This window comes from Teleopsis dalmanni, chromosome 1, assembly GCF_002237135.1.
Source record: "Teleopsis dalmanni isolate 2A chromosome 1, ASM223713v2, whole genome shotgun sequence".
Lineage (NCBI taxonomy): Eukaryota > Metazoa > Arthropoda > Insecta > Diptera > Diopsidae > Teleopsis > Teleopsis dalmanni.
Window position 1 is genome coordinate 81,856,791 of NC_051846.1, and position 14,150 is coordinate 81,870,940.

The window sequence follows — 14,150 nt, forward strand, 5'->3', positions numbered from 1 at the left end:
TATTTAAAACAAAAGATAATGAAATAAATCGAAATCCTGAAATGAATGGGATTCCTAGAATAAGTTAAAATAAACTTTTGCAATTATATGCGCAGCTAAAACATTACTTCTTTTAACTCAAATTTTAGTTAAAACATTTATAACTTTAATTAATAAATAAGATATTTTACTTTGTTTTATTGTATATAAGAAAATAATAAATTATATACATATTTAAATAATAAATTAAATAAAAATTTTCTATTATTTACTTATAAAGTATTCATTATACATATTTATTTCTGATAATTTGTACAGCAGACAAATAATGCGATTCTTACATTTAAATCAAAATATGAACCGCAATTCTTTTCTTTGTTTTGCTTTGCCATAGTTGCCAAAATTTAACAAAACAAATTTGAAACTGTTGGTGTTTCCAAAACTGCATGGGAGTAGGGAGATTTGTTCCATGGGAGTATTCAAAATTGCTATGAATATGTCCATAAAGATGAAGAAATTTCCTTTGCAAAAAACTAAAAATCTTAAAAATCGTGTACACAATTTTTTTACAATCATTTTTTAAAAATTTGCCTATTTTTTTACAAAAAAATTCGATTTTATTTTATTATTAAAGTTTTTTATTCATGTAAAATATTAAATTTATAAAATAAGTTAAAGCAAAATATAAAAGCGGAATGTTTTTTTTAAATAATTATTCAATTAATTTTTTATATTTATATTAACATTTAAATTTTTATTCATAAAGAAAAAAAACAATGACGTTTTTTATTTATTTTTCTACTTTTTCTTTTTTCATTTGTTTAAAAGATCCAGTACTTGAATCCGGCTCTTGTTTCTTTTCTTTGGTTTGGTTATGTTGATTATTTTTCGCTGCTTCCTCTTGTTTTTGCTGCTGACGCCGGCGATTTTCTTCTAGCTGACGTTGGCGATTTGCTTCCACATCACGACGGCGTTTTTCTTCTTGTCGACGTTGGCGTTTTTCTTGTTGCCGACGTCGGCGATTTTCTTCTACTTGACGCCGGCGTCTTTCTACTTGTTGACGTCGGCGTTTTTCTTGTTGTCGACGTCGCCAACTTTCTTCTTGCCGATGTCTCCAATTTTCTTCATGACGCTGTTGATGCTGATGTTGCAGGGGCGGCTGTGAAAAAATATACCAATATGATTAAATTTTATTAATAAATACATATGTATACCAATAAAAAGTTATAAAAAAAATGTGTGTATTAAGTCAAATAATTGAATCATTTAATACTTACATTAATGCTGCCAGCCAGCAATCCCATTAGGACGCCTGTAATCATATTTGTATTCTGGAATAATTAAAAAAATTATTTGTTTAATATTTATTTTTAATAATTTAAATAAAAATAATAAAGAAATGTTATTAAAAGCCAAATAGACTTTTAATTTTATTTCTTAGTATTATAAATAAATATTAATACTATTTAAATATTATAATATTTTATATTAAAATTTATTTTTTATGTTATTAAGTAATTTTTAAATAATAAAGCACTTATGTTACATTTTTAATATACATAATTTAAAAAATATTTATTTCATTTTCGTTTTATTATATTTTACTTACCATTATCCAAACTTTTACTGCGTAACCACAAAAAAAAAGACACCAAATGCGCACAATACCTTTCGGCGCAAGAGACTAACGCAAACTATGTGAATGTTCAATTAGGCAAATGCATTGCGTGTATTTAGTATGTACAACCATATACTTATATATGGTATGTATGTATATGCAACATATGACAATACAGAGTTATTCTTCTCTCTGTCAATGTAGGATTGCATGCAAAATTTGCGTTCGGCGCCGGACACACAGATCAGGAGAAAAAATATGTATCCACAATGTAAAAAAAATTAAAAATGGCGTTAAGCGTTTCACTTAACTTACAATCCATACGTATGTATGTATGTATATTAAGGATATATATACATATATCATTTTTATTTATTACTTATTTAAAAGTGTTTGTATTGTTGTCATACAATATCGTTTTTTTTAATATTATTACTTACAATATATTTATATTATTTAATATTATTATAATAAATATTAATAGCAATTATATAATTGTCGTTATTATTGTTAAATGAAAATATTTTGATATTTTTTACAATATTTTTTACAATTTTCATAAAATAATGTGTTTTTTAAAATTGATGAAGTAACCTTTTAACACTTTTCGATATAATTTTGAATCAGATTAAAATACATACATATATTAGGGAAAATATAGAAACATTGGCGTAGCCAGAATTAGTAGAAATTTTATATTTACATACATATGTATGTATAAATTCGAAAATAACCAACGCTTTTTTTATTATATAATCAAATATAAGAATCAAAATTTTGATATAAAAAAAAATTAGGTAGCGTGGAGCCAAGCTTATGGGTTGTAAGCTTTGAAATCAATAAATTTATAAAACGAATGTCTATATATATACATACACACATACATACATGTGTATGTACATATTTCTAGATGATTATTTTTCTAATAATAATTATAATGTATGTATTAGAGTACTACTCTATTCAATAGAGAGAACTTTTAAGTAATATTTATATTTCAATTTAATTAAATTATTTTTTTAAATATATTTTAATAATATTATATGCATATATCATACTTATTATTAATTAAATATTATTTAGAAAGCAGACAGTGGAGGAAATAAAAAATTTGGATCATATTGTTATTCGATCTGTTCGAAAATTTTAGACAAAAGTTAAGCCACTTGCACAAGTAAATATAAATCTACAAACCCACCCTCAAATTACTATCCGGGGCGCACAACACTTTCGCATACACTTTTGTGTTTTTGTGATGATGTCATTTACTTTACAGCTTCGCAAAAATCCTACGAAGTTAAATGCACAGGTATGCAGGCAAAAAAAAGTCTATCAATGTGCATAGGCAAGCAAAGCTATGATATCCCAGTAGCAGAAATAAGGAGTACAAATATTATTTTTCGTTTTATTTTACTTTTTTTATTATTATATTATTTTAATCTTATATTATAAATTGAAAATAAATAATAATAAATATTAAATATTTATATAAAACAAATATACATATGTATGTAAATATTTTATAAAAAAATTTTATACTCATATAATAAATGTGTGTATGAATGTATGTATTCTATGCGTAATGATGTATGTACATTAGGGTGCCATTAAGGTATATGGGCAATTTTTTTTCTCGTAAAATCGGTTGACGGGACCCCCCAGATCGGTTCATTTTACTAAAAAAATAATCTGTGTGAAATTTTAGTTCAATTGGATAAGTGGAAATGGTGCCCCAAGAGCCCCAAAGATTGGAAAATAACTATTTTTTCCATAAAATTCATCTTTAATTGCTTATATCTCCGACATATTTAATTTTACATAAAAACTGTCTTTCTAAAAGTAACAGATCTATTAAAAATGAACAATTCACTCATACTCTGTATTTCTAATAGTTATTGTGTAAAAGAAAAAATAAGCTGAAGTCACCCGATTGCTAGCTTTGCAAGTACTATGAATGTAATTGTCCGCTTCAGCTTTACAAAAAATTTAATGTTTCTAAAAAATTTAAAATAAATTCAATATATCTAAAATTAAATATTTCTTCTAATAAAAAAGTACTAATTCTAGTTTTCTCCTACATAACTATTATTATTTTATTTTTAAAGTTGCTGGAACAAAGTATCTTTATTAGAATTTGGAATACGACGGCGGTAATCGTTAACAATTTTAATATGTACAGTTTTTGATTCTCCTTTTTTGTTAAAATTGAATTATAGTCCAGCATTAGTTTCAATTCTCGCTATGTCGTATCGTTTACTACTTTCAAGCTTAAAAGCGTTTTCTTAGCTTGAATGAAACTAAGGTCTTCATGCCATTTTGTGGCGCATATTTTCAAGAAGCCATCGCACAACTTGAAACGATTAAAAATGTTTTTAGTATTTTTGTATACAAACTGTTCAATTCCCTTTTCGACGATTTCAGTTATTTTTGCGCGATCTATTGATACTCTCCTGACTTCCTTGTCATCACTATCTATATTCAAATTTGAAACCATCTTTTTATTTGTCTCAGGTGATATATTTAAATCCAAAAAAGCAAAATGAACAAGCTTTGAGCTTAAATACCAAATACAATTTTTTCATATTGACTGAGAAGAGAAAGAAGATTAAAATCTTGAAAATGAATTTCGACTGATGACAAAGCATTAAACCATACTTCAACATACACTTTAGTAATAAATATACATATACCGCAAAGAGCATTTTCTTCTTCTGTAGATAATTTGCACTCTTTCCTAAATAAAAATATTTTTAATACATACATGGCTTTCGCCATCCATCTTGCTTGATGTATAGCTCCAGGGGGTCGAAACTTTATGGTACAGTTCATCTTTTCTCCTAAAAACAATGCAAGTTCCAGAAGTTCCCTATAATCATCTCTTGGTTGGTTATCCTTACGAATCTTATAAAGGAAACTTGTAATTCGTAACACATCATCCGTATTTAACGATTTTCATACTTTTTCATTTTCTAAGCTGACTATAAAATTATCAACGTTTATTTTCGGCCAAAACTTCTGAAATCGTTGAAATAGTTCAACATTTGGGCTTTCAGAGTTGTAAATCTTAGCATGGAAAACACTTTTGAGAATAATTTCGTAAATATGATGTCTGCACGCTAAATATAAAAGATCTCTTTCTAAATATTTTTCAATAATTGTGCAAGTTCCATTAAAACGTCCAGTGTTTACTGCTGTCGTATCAAAAACAAAAGCTTGCACGTAATCCTGCAAATCCCATTCAGAAATTGATTTACAAATAGCAGATGCCTGTGCTCTTCCGGTACCATTTTTCAGTGCAGGTATCTCATGAGATTATAATAGGATCGCAATGTTTTTATTCATTTATTGGTATTCGTGCCTTTTGCCAAAATATGATAACTTCTTGTATAGTTAAAGTAGCACTTTCCCATAACCATAATTTAACCACATACATGGTAAAAAAGAACTTTTAATGCTTCCCTATATGATGGTAAATTACTACCAGTCAACCTACTAGAACCAGTCAACCTACTAGAAACAAGGTATCAATACGATTTTTATGAATATTTGAAGAAGACTTCTCGGTAACACTTTTTAATGTAATCACTTTGAATTAATCAATACGATAAAATATTATAAAATTCACTTCGCATTCCAATGAATAATACAGAAACTCAGTTATGTATATAACTATACAAGTATTGGACTTATTTTGTAGCAAATTTAGTAGACAATTCATCCATTGAACTTACCTAAATTTAATAGGGGGATTGCAGCTTATTTTTTCTTTTACACAATAACTATTAGAAATACAGAGTATGAGTGAATTGTTCATTTTTAATAGATCTGTTACTTTTAGAAAGACAGTTTTTATGTAAAATTAAATATGTCGGAGATATAAGCAATTAAAGATGAATTTTATGGAAAAAATAGTTATTTTCCAATCTTTGGGGCTCTTGGGGCACCATTTCCACTTATCCAATTGAACTAAAATTTCACACAGATTATTTTTTTAGTAAAATGAACCGATCTGGGGGGTCCCGTCAACCGATTTTACGAGAAAAAAAATTGCCCATATACCTTAATGGCACCCTAATGTACATACATCATTACGCATAGAATACATACATTCATACACACATTTATTATATGAGTATAAAATTTTTTTATAAAATATTTACATACATATGTATATTTGTTTTATATAAATATTTAATATTTATTATTATTTATTTTCAATTTATAATATAAGATTAAAATAATATAATAATAAAAAAAGTAAAATAAAACGAAAAATAATATTTGTACTCCTTATTTCTGCTACTGGGATATCATAGCTTTGCTTGCCTATGCACATTGATAGACTTTTTTTTGCCTGCATACCTGTGCATTTAACTTCGTAGGATTTTTGCGAAGCTGTAAAGTAAATGACATCATCACAAAAACACAAAAGTGTATGCGAAAGTGTTGTGCGCCCCGGATAGTAATTTGAGGGTGGGTTTGTAGATTTATATTTACTTGTGCAAGTGGCTTAACTTTTGTCTAAAATTTTCGAACAGATCGAATAACAATATGATCCAAATTTTTTATTTCCTCCACTGTCTGCTTTCTAAATAATATTTAATTAATAATAAGTATGATATATGCATATAATATTATTAAAATATATTTAAAAAAATAATTTAATTAAATTGAAATATAAATATTACTTAAAAGTTCTCTCTATTGAATAGAGTAGTACTCTAATACATACATTATAATTATTATTAGAAAAATAATCATCTAGAAATATGTACATACACATGTATGTATGTGTGTATGTATATATATAGACATTCGTTTTATAAATTTATTGATTTCAAAGCTTACAACCCATAAGCTTGGCTCCACGCTACCTAATTTTTTTTTATATCAAAATTTTGATTCTTATATTTGATTATATAATAAAAAAAGCGTTGGTTATTTTCGAATTTATACATACATATGTATGTAAATATAAAATTTCTACTAATTCTGGCTACGCCAATGTTTCTATATTTTCCCTAATATATGTATGTATTTTAATCTGATTCAAAATTATATCGAAAAGTGTTAAAAGGTTACTTCATCAATTTTAAAAAACACATTATTTTATGAAAATTGTAAAAAATATTGTAAAAAATATCAAAATATTTTCATTTAACAATAATAACGACAATTATATAATTGCTATTAATATTTATTATAATAATATTAAATAATATAAATATATTGTAAGTAATAATATTAAAAAAAACGATATTGTATGACAACAATACAAACACTTTTAAATAAGTAATAAATAAAAATGATATATGTATATATATCCTTAATATACATACATACATACGTATGGATTGTAAGTTAAGTGAAACGCTTAACGCCATTTTTAATTTTTTTTACATTGTGGATACATATTTTTTCTCCTGATCTGTGTGTCCGGCGCCGAACGCAAATTTTGCATGCAATCCTACATTGACAGAGAGAAGAATAACTCTGTATTGTCATATGTTGCATATACATACATACCATATATAAGTATATGGTTGTACATACTAAATACACGCAATGCATTTGCCTAATTGAACATTCACATAGTTTGCGTTAGTCTCTTGCGCCGAAAGGTATTGTGCGCATTTGGTGTCTTTTTTTTTGTGGTTACGCAGTAAAAGTTTGGATAATGGTAAGTAAAATATAATAAAACGAAAATGAAATAAATATTTTTTAAATTATGTATATTAAAAATGTAACATAAGTGCTTTATTATTTAAAAATTACTTAATAACATAAAAAATAAATTTTAATATAAAATATTATAATATTTAAATAGTATTAATATTTATTTATAATACTAAGAAATAAAATTAAAAGTCTATTTGGCTTTTAATAACATTTCTTTATTATTTTTATTTAAATTATTAAAAATAAATATTAAACAAATAATTTTTTTAATTATTCCAGAATACAAATATGATTACAGGCGTCCTAATGGGATTGCTGGCTGGCAGCATTAATGTAAGTATTAAATGATTCAATTATTTGACTTAATACACACATTTTTTTTATAACTTTTTATTGGTATACATATGTATTTATTAATAAAATTTAATCATATTGGTATATTTTTTCACAGCCGCCCCTGCAACATCAGCATCAACAGCGTCATGAAGAAAATTGGAGACATCGGCAAGAAGAAAGTTGGCGACGTCGACAACAAGAAAAACGCCGACGTCAACAAGTAGAAAGACGCCGGCGTCAAGTAGAAGAAAATCGCCGACGTCGGCAACAAGAAAAACGCCAACGTCGACAAGAAGAAAAACGCCGTCGTGATGTGGAAGCAAATCGCCAACGTCAGCTAGAAGAAAATCGCCGGCGTCAGCAGCAAAAACAAGAGGAAGCAGCGAAAAATAATCAACATAACCAAACCAAAGAAAAGAAACAAGAGCCGGATTCAAGTACTGGATCTTTTAAACAAATGAAAAAAGAAAAAGTAGAAAAATAAATAAAAAACGTCATTGTTTTTTTTCTTTATGAATAAAAATTTAAATGTTAATATAAATATAAAAAATTAATTGAATAATTATTTAAAAAAAACATTCCGCTTTTATATTTTGCTTTAACTTATTTTATAAATTTAATATTTTACATGAATAAAAAACTTTAATAATAAAATAAAATCGAATTTTTTTGTAAAAAAATAGGCAAATTTTTAAAAAATGATTGTAAAAAAATTGTGTACACGATTTTTAAGATTTTTAGTTTTTTGCAAAGGAAATTTCTTCATCTTTATGGACATATTCATAGCAATTTTGAATACTCCCATGGAACAAATCTCCCTATTTCCATGCAGTTTTGGGAACAACAACAGTTTCTAATTTGTTTTGTTACATTTTGGCAACTATGGCAAAGCAAAACAAAGAAAAGAATTGCGGTTTATATTTTGATTTAAATGTAAGAATCGCATTATTTGTCTGCTGTACAAATTATCAGAAATAAATATGTATAATGAATACTTTATAAGTAAATAATAGAAAATTTTTATTTAATTTATTATTTAAATATGTATATAATTTATTATTTTCTTATATACAATAAAACAAAGTAAAATATCTTATTTATTAATTAAAGTTATAAATGTTTTAACTAAAATTTGAGTTAAAAGAAGTAATGTTTTAGATGCGCATAATTGCAAAAGTTTATTTTAACTTATTCTAGGAATCCCATTCATTTCAGGATTTCGGTTTCTTTCATTATCTTTTGTTTTAAATAACAATGCTTTAATTTTGTTGAAAAAAAAACCCTAATGGGTAAAATAAGTAAATAAAAATTTAAATATATTAAATTTTCTATTCTATTAAATTTATTATAATAATTTTAATAAAAAAATTCGAAAAACTAATCAACCCGTGTGAATAAAATAAAAAAATAAAACATTGAAAATATAAAATTTATTATAATAATAATTTTATTAAAATATATTCAAAAATCTGATTATTATAACTTACTTTCATACTAAATTAAACTATTTTTAATACTTTTTTAACTTGACTTCCAAACAATTTGCTTGGGAAAGAATTTGTGCAAAATTGGGAAAAAACTCACATTCCCATATGATTGAAATAAGGGAATCGAGAATATGGAACAAACTCACATTCCTATATTATTCAGAATAGTAAAATTGGGAATAGGTAACATATTGGTTCTTTTTTTCCATAAAAAGTTATTGAGACATACAATAAATGGATTTTGTTGATATTTTTTAATTTCTCATCTTAAACTTTTTTAAACAAATGTTTGAAAAGAAATAATAGTTTTCATATTTGATTAAATTTCCTGGGGTGAAGACAAATGTGAGCTTTCTTATTTTTTTTGCAATTGGACGCGTGTTTTATTGCCTTTTAAAGTTTCCATGTGCTTTTAGATCTTTATGATAGTTTTTTTTAAATTAATTTTCTTAAATAAGAAAATCGCATTTTCTGTTCAATTTTTAATTTACTCATTTATTTGCAAAAATACAATCATATTCATACTTGAAATATAGATGGCGCTGGCACTCCTGCCTTAAATTTACTCCGCATTTGGCGCTGTGAATGTGCAGGTTTTTTTTTCAAATAATTGGATTTTATGTAAAAAGTGGACAATTTTTAAAAAATAGATAAAATAAATTTTAAATAATCGTGCACACAACTACGATGTTTACGATTTTTAGCTTTTTGAAAAGAGAATTTTCTTATTTTCAGAAAATTACAATTAATTAAGTTAGCTAAAAAAATGCTATCTTTTTATCAATTTTTATGTTTGGGTCTCCTGTCGTCGTTGCTATCTTGACTCCGGTTTGTTTTTATCAAAACTTGCACTTATCATTGCCACATTGAAATGTTTTATAACAGGATTTACTATATAATTAATTTTAAAAAATATATATCGCTTCAACTCGTATATCCTGGCAATGGGCTTGTACGATAAATAAGATTAAATGTTATACTTCGAAATATAAGTGTGTAATTATTGTATTCCATAAAATCCGATTATAATTACATTTCACAATGAAGGGACCTTCATTTACGATAGTTGCACAATTAAAATTAAGTGTTTACATTACAACAACTTAGGGGTGAACAGTTAATCAATTAAGTGTTGCTTTGCTGGGCGCCAGTACATGCTGAAATTAATGGTAATGTATTTGAATATAATTTTGCAAGAACCGGTATATACATTAAGTGTCTTATTTCTTATATTCTAAAGTTTCAAAGTGCGTCATTTAGATTTCGTTTATCAATTGTTGTGTTCTTCTTAAGTAAACGTTTTTGGGATATTAAGGTCGTGTGCGAGTTAGGCTAAGTTGCGTTCTAAATGAGGGAAATTCTAAGTTGTGTCGATAATGTATTGATGTGTCGATACGTGTTGATAAATGGCAAAATGTGTGCAGTGCAAAAAATCCCAAAAAATCTCCCACTTGGTTTAGCATCAACTTAGCCTAACTCGCACACGACCTTAATACCTTTTTTTCGCATTACTACAGTTTTCTCTATGGCTTATGAGAATTAAATTACCTGGAGCTCTAAATCGTCAGATGTGCGTTTGCAGATACTTTTATAAGATTTTATATGTCACGATTTTCCTTCATTTCTTATATTATCATATAACGTCAAGTATATCAGGGAATGGTTAAAGTTAAGGTCTAAACCTTTTTCGCTATACAAGTGGTGATTGTTGTTTTATTGATTATAAAGAAACCTACTACATCAGAACCTTGGTATTCAATAAGTCAAATTCCCTGATGAAATAACACCATCTTTTTTTAATTTATATATTTATAGAGATCTTATTTTCGAATTAATCAATTTGAAATATTTAAAGCATTAAAATTTTTACCAAGAATATATTTGCTTTGTTTGTCACAGGCTTTATATTGGAAGTGTTATCTGTTATATTCTATTTTATTAAATTTATTCTAGCTGGTTTTCGTAGGTGTACGGATAGATAGAATAGGTTAACTCTACTTTACTTATCTGTTCCATGTTTTAATATTTAACTCCGTATTTATAAAAATTAACTGGTTTATAATAAATCCTTATCCTAATTTAAAATTATTCGCAACATAATACTTTTCTTACAAAATATTTAATTTTTATTCCTAACCTGGATGGACAACAAGAATACTTCTATTTTTTACAAATTCACATTTAACTGTTTATACTTTTTTAAAGTTAAATAATTAGCTCACAGCCTGCAGCTTTAGACATATTTCCAGGCTGATATTTAAGTCTGGTTTATATTTACTTATTAAACGCAATAAATTAAGTTTTTTGCTTTTAGAGTTATTTGATTCCAGTTCATACAATGTGGAGAGATTGACCAGCAAACTCTCATTTAACGATTTCTGTGGATTCAGATTAATTGCTCGCTCGTACAAGTTAATAGCATCTTTTAATTTTCCAGCGTAGAGTAAGCAAACTCCCATATTATTAAGTATCATTGTATTTCCCGATTCCAAATGCAGAGCTTTCTGAAAAATCGCAAATGCTTCAGGAAAATCGTTTTTAGCCAAAGTTATTAAGCCCTTATCCACGAGATCTCGCAAATCCGGTGCTGAATTGCTGAAGAAGAAATATAATTAAAATTGAAACTAATATATTAAAAACAAAAGCTAACATTTCACGTAGACGACGCGCTTCGGCAAATTTCTGTTCAGCACCAAAAATATCGCCTATTTGCAAGTAGATGCGCCCCCAAGCAGAAAACAAAGCTCGTCGCTCTTCTTTAGCCAATTCGGGACGATCAAGTATCATATCGCGTATGATATCATCTATTAAATTATATTTTTTCATCTGCAAAATAATAGACATATTAAATGAAAGGACTATTAGCGCGGCATAAATACTATAATGGCACAATTGATGAAAGAGTGCAGCACTCGAATTTCGCGTTTGTTCCAAAACTCCGCAGCAACTTCATTGTCCGTATGCTTATAATATTTACTTATATCATTGGTTATGACGAATAGTTCTGATAAACGATCCATGGCTTGCTGTGGATTACCAAGATATATAGGTAGTTCTGCTAGCAAAAGTCGAAAGGAAAAACATGCAATGGAACCTGTTTTTCCATTATGCATTTCAGGATAAAACTGTTGATATTGAAAAGTATAGAATACATGTTATTCAATTTCTTGAATATATTTTCATACCTCATAGTATACATCGGGTCTATTCAATTGATCAAATGGTTCTGCTTCCGCTTGTAACAATTCATACTCACCCAGCTTAGCAAGTAACGCTAAACGAGTAAACCAAAGTTGCAAAGAATGTGGCGAATGTTTCGCTGGTTGACCTGTACGCCCATAACCTTGACCATAAATTGTTAACAAACGTCCGGTTAGGTTTACTGCAGCTCTATAGCAACCAGCAGCAATGAGTGACCGTAAACCACGCTCATCTTGAGTAACATTGTTAACGCCGAGAATTTTACGTTGTGATAGTTCCACTTCTCCTAAATGTTTTAATACTGCATCAGCAATAATATCAGGCTTCAATGATAAAACACTGATTATAGTCGATTATAATATATACATTTTTTTTTATTTCAGTTACCAAGTCATTGGGTGAATGTATCCCAGGCATTGTAAGCATTGGTGGTATGCCAGGCTCAACAACTACTGGCGCCCAAAAATTGCGCACTTCATCTGAAACAGTGTCTGCTAATTCAGCTGGATTATGCACATATTCAGTTGGTTGAAAACCGCCGTTAAAAGTACTATCTGATATGTTCACAGCAGCAGAAGCTCCATTAGGCCTTGTATTCGATGCTGCCGTGTTTGTTGGCTGTTGCGTTGGTGCTCCTGCACTTTCTAAAGAATTTATAAATAAATAATGAATGATTAGTAATCATTTTGAATACCTTTATTTGCTAATTCATCGAAAAAACTTGGTGGATCATTTGCAAAATATTGGCTTAAACTGGGTCCTCCAGAATTTTTTTGTTCCATATTTTCACAACGGCAGAATCAAATTTTATTAATTTTGTTTACAGAAACACCAGAAAAATGAGCAAAATTTTCTGCCAATACAAACACAGCTGTTGTCGGTACACTAAGCGCTTTGAACGCCATCTGTTGTTAAAAGTAATCTTAAATGCGCTTAACAGAATTTATTTCAAAACAAATTGAAGTTTAATAATTAATATAATATCAACGTTATATTAAAAAATTATTGATTATAAAAAAATAAATTTTTAAATACATGATTAATACAATTTTTATGATACTATAATATATAATATATTATTTATGTTAATAATAAATTAAATAATTAAATTTATATTGGTTTCATTTTGGAAATTTATATGATAATTAAAATATATTATTATATAATATTAAATAAAAATTACTACACGCATTTATTGACCCAAAAATCTGTTTTGTTTATGAGTTATATGGATTTTTAATTTTAAATGTATAAAAATAAAATTAATTGATAAACATTATCACAACATTATTAAGTTGGAGAATTTTACACTGCGAACTAGAGATTTATAGTGTTCCCTTCATGGAATTAATAATCTTAAAGTCTATATATAGTCTTATATTTGTTATTATATCACACATTTCGATAATCATCCGATGATTTTCGATAATTTTTCGAAAGCTTTGCTTTCTTAACATAGGTTTTTGACCCATATACTTTATTGCTCATAACATGAACTGTTAGAGAGCCATCCTCCTTCTGGGTATAAATTTTCAGGTTGTACTTGTTATTTTGGTTGTGTAGCTCTTCTTAACATAATATTACGATATTTTCTCTTCAAATTTTATTACCTAACTATGAACAACCGAACTGCGGTTTTAGATAAGCACGTCTCTAAATATTGTATTGCATTATAAATTGACATTAGTTATATGAGAAACTAAAACTAATGGGGTGCCTAAAAAGTTTTGTCTAAAACATATTAGTAAGGGAGCTTTTATAAGTTTTATATGTTATTTATTTTTCGATATAACTCAATACATTACTCGGAGCAATAGTTTAATCCCTTCAACTGTTGTATCAATGCACTG

The 14,150-nt window shown here is 27.2% G+C and overlaps 3 protein-coding genes across 3 annotated transcripts; 1 reads left to right on the top strand and 2 right to left on the bottom strand.

Moving 5' to 3' along the window:
- Positions 1-763: 763 nt before the first annotated feature.
- LOC119673084 (capping protein inhibiting regulator of actin dynamics-like) lies at positions 764-1,690 on the bottom strand. Its single transcript, XM_038084307.1, has 3 exons — positions 1,589-1,690; positions 1,257-1,310; positions 764-1,138 (listed from the first exon to the last, which is right to left on the bottom strand). Exons 1-3 carry the CDS (start codon positions 1,589-1,591, stop codon positions 770-772), a joined length of 426 nt encoding a protein of 141 aa, XP_037940235.1. The 5' UTR covers positions 1,592-1,690; the 3' UTR covers positions 764-769.
- Positions 1,691-7,183: 5,493 nt separating this feature from the next.
- On the top strand, positions 7,184-8,102 carry LOC119673097 (capping protein inhibiting regulator of actin dynamics-like). The gene is made up of 3 exons (XM_038084324.1): positions 7,184-7,277; positions 7,556-7,609; positions 7,728-8,102. The coding sequence occupies exons 1-3, from the start codon at positions 7,275-7,277 to the stop codon at positions 8,094-8,096; spliced, it is 426 nt and encodes a 141-aa protein (XP_037940252.1). The 5' UTR covers positions 7,184-7,274; the 3' UTR covers positions 8,097-8,102.
- Positions 8,103-11,205: 3,103 nt separating this feature from the next.
- LOC119671787 (trafficking protein particle complex subunit 12) lies at positions 11,206-13,252 on the bottom strand. The gene is made up of 6 exons (XM_038082565.1): positions 12,995-13,252; positions 12,688-12,944; positions 12,285-12,623; positions 11,979-12,224; positions 11,750-11,925; positions 11,206-11,694 (listed from the first exon to the last, which is right to left on the bottom strand). Exons 1-6 carry the CDS (start codon positions 13,080-13,082, stop codon positions 11,313-11,315), a joined length of 1,488 nt encoding a protein of 495 aa, XP_037938493.1. The 5' UTR covers positions 13,083-13,252; the 3' UTR covers positions 11,206-11,312.
- Between the last annotated feature and the right edge of the window lie 898 nt (positions 13,253-14,150).

Bases quoted from the DNA above. Each gene is read 5' to 3' on its own strand.
- LOC119673084 (XM_038084307.1), bottom strand. The intron at 1,139-1,256 runs GTAAGTATTAAA...ATTTTTTCACAG, and splicing joins TGCTGGCTGGCAGCATTAAT to CCGCCCCTGCAACATCAGCA.
- LOC119673097 (XM_038084324.1), top strand. The intron at 7,610-7,727 runs GTAAGTATTAAA...ATTTTTTCACAG, and splicing joins TGCTGGCTGGCAGCATTAAT to CCGCCCCTGCAACATCAGCA.
- LOC119671787 (XM_038082565.1), bottom strand. From the start codon at position 13,082: ATGGAACAAAAAAATTCTGGAGGACCCAGTTTAAGCCAATATTTTGCA. The intron at 12,624-12,687 runs GTAACTGAAATA...TTATCATTGAAG, and splicing joins TACATTCACCCAATGACTTG to CCTGATATTATTGCTGATGC. The intron at 11,926-11,978 runs GTATTTATGCCG...ATTATTTTGCAG, and splicing joins TCATCAATTGTGCCATTATA to ATGAAAAAATATAATTTAAT.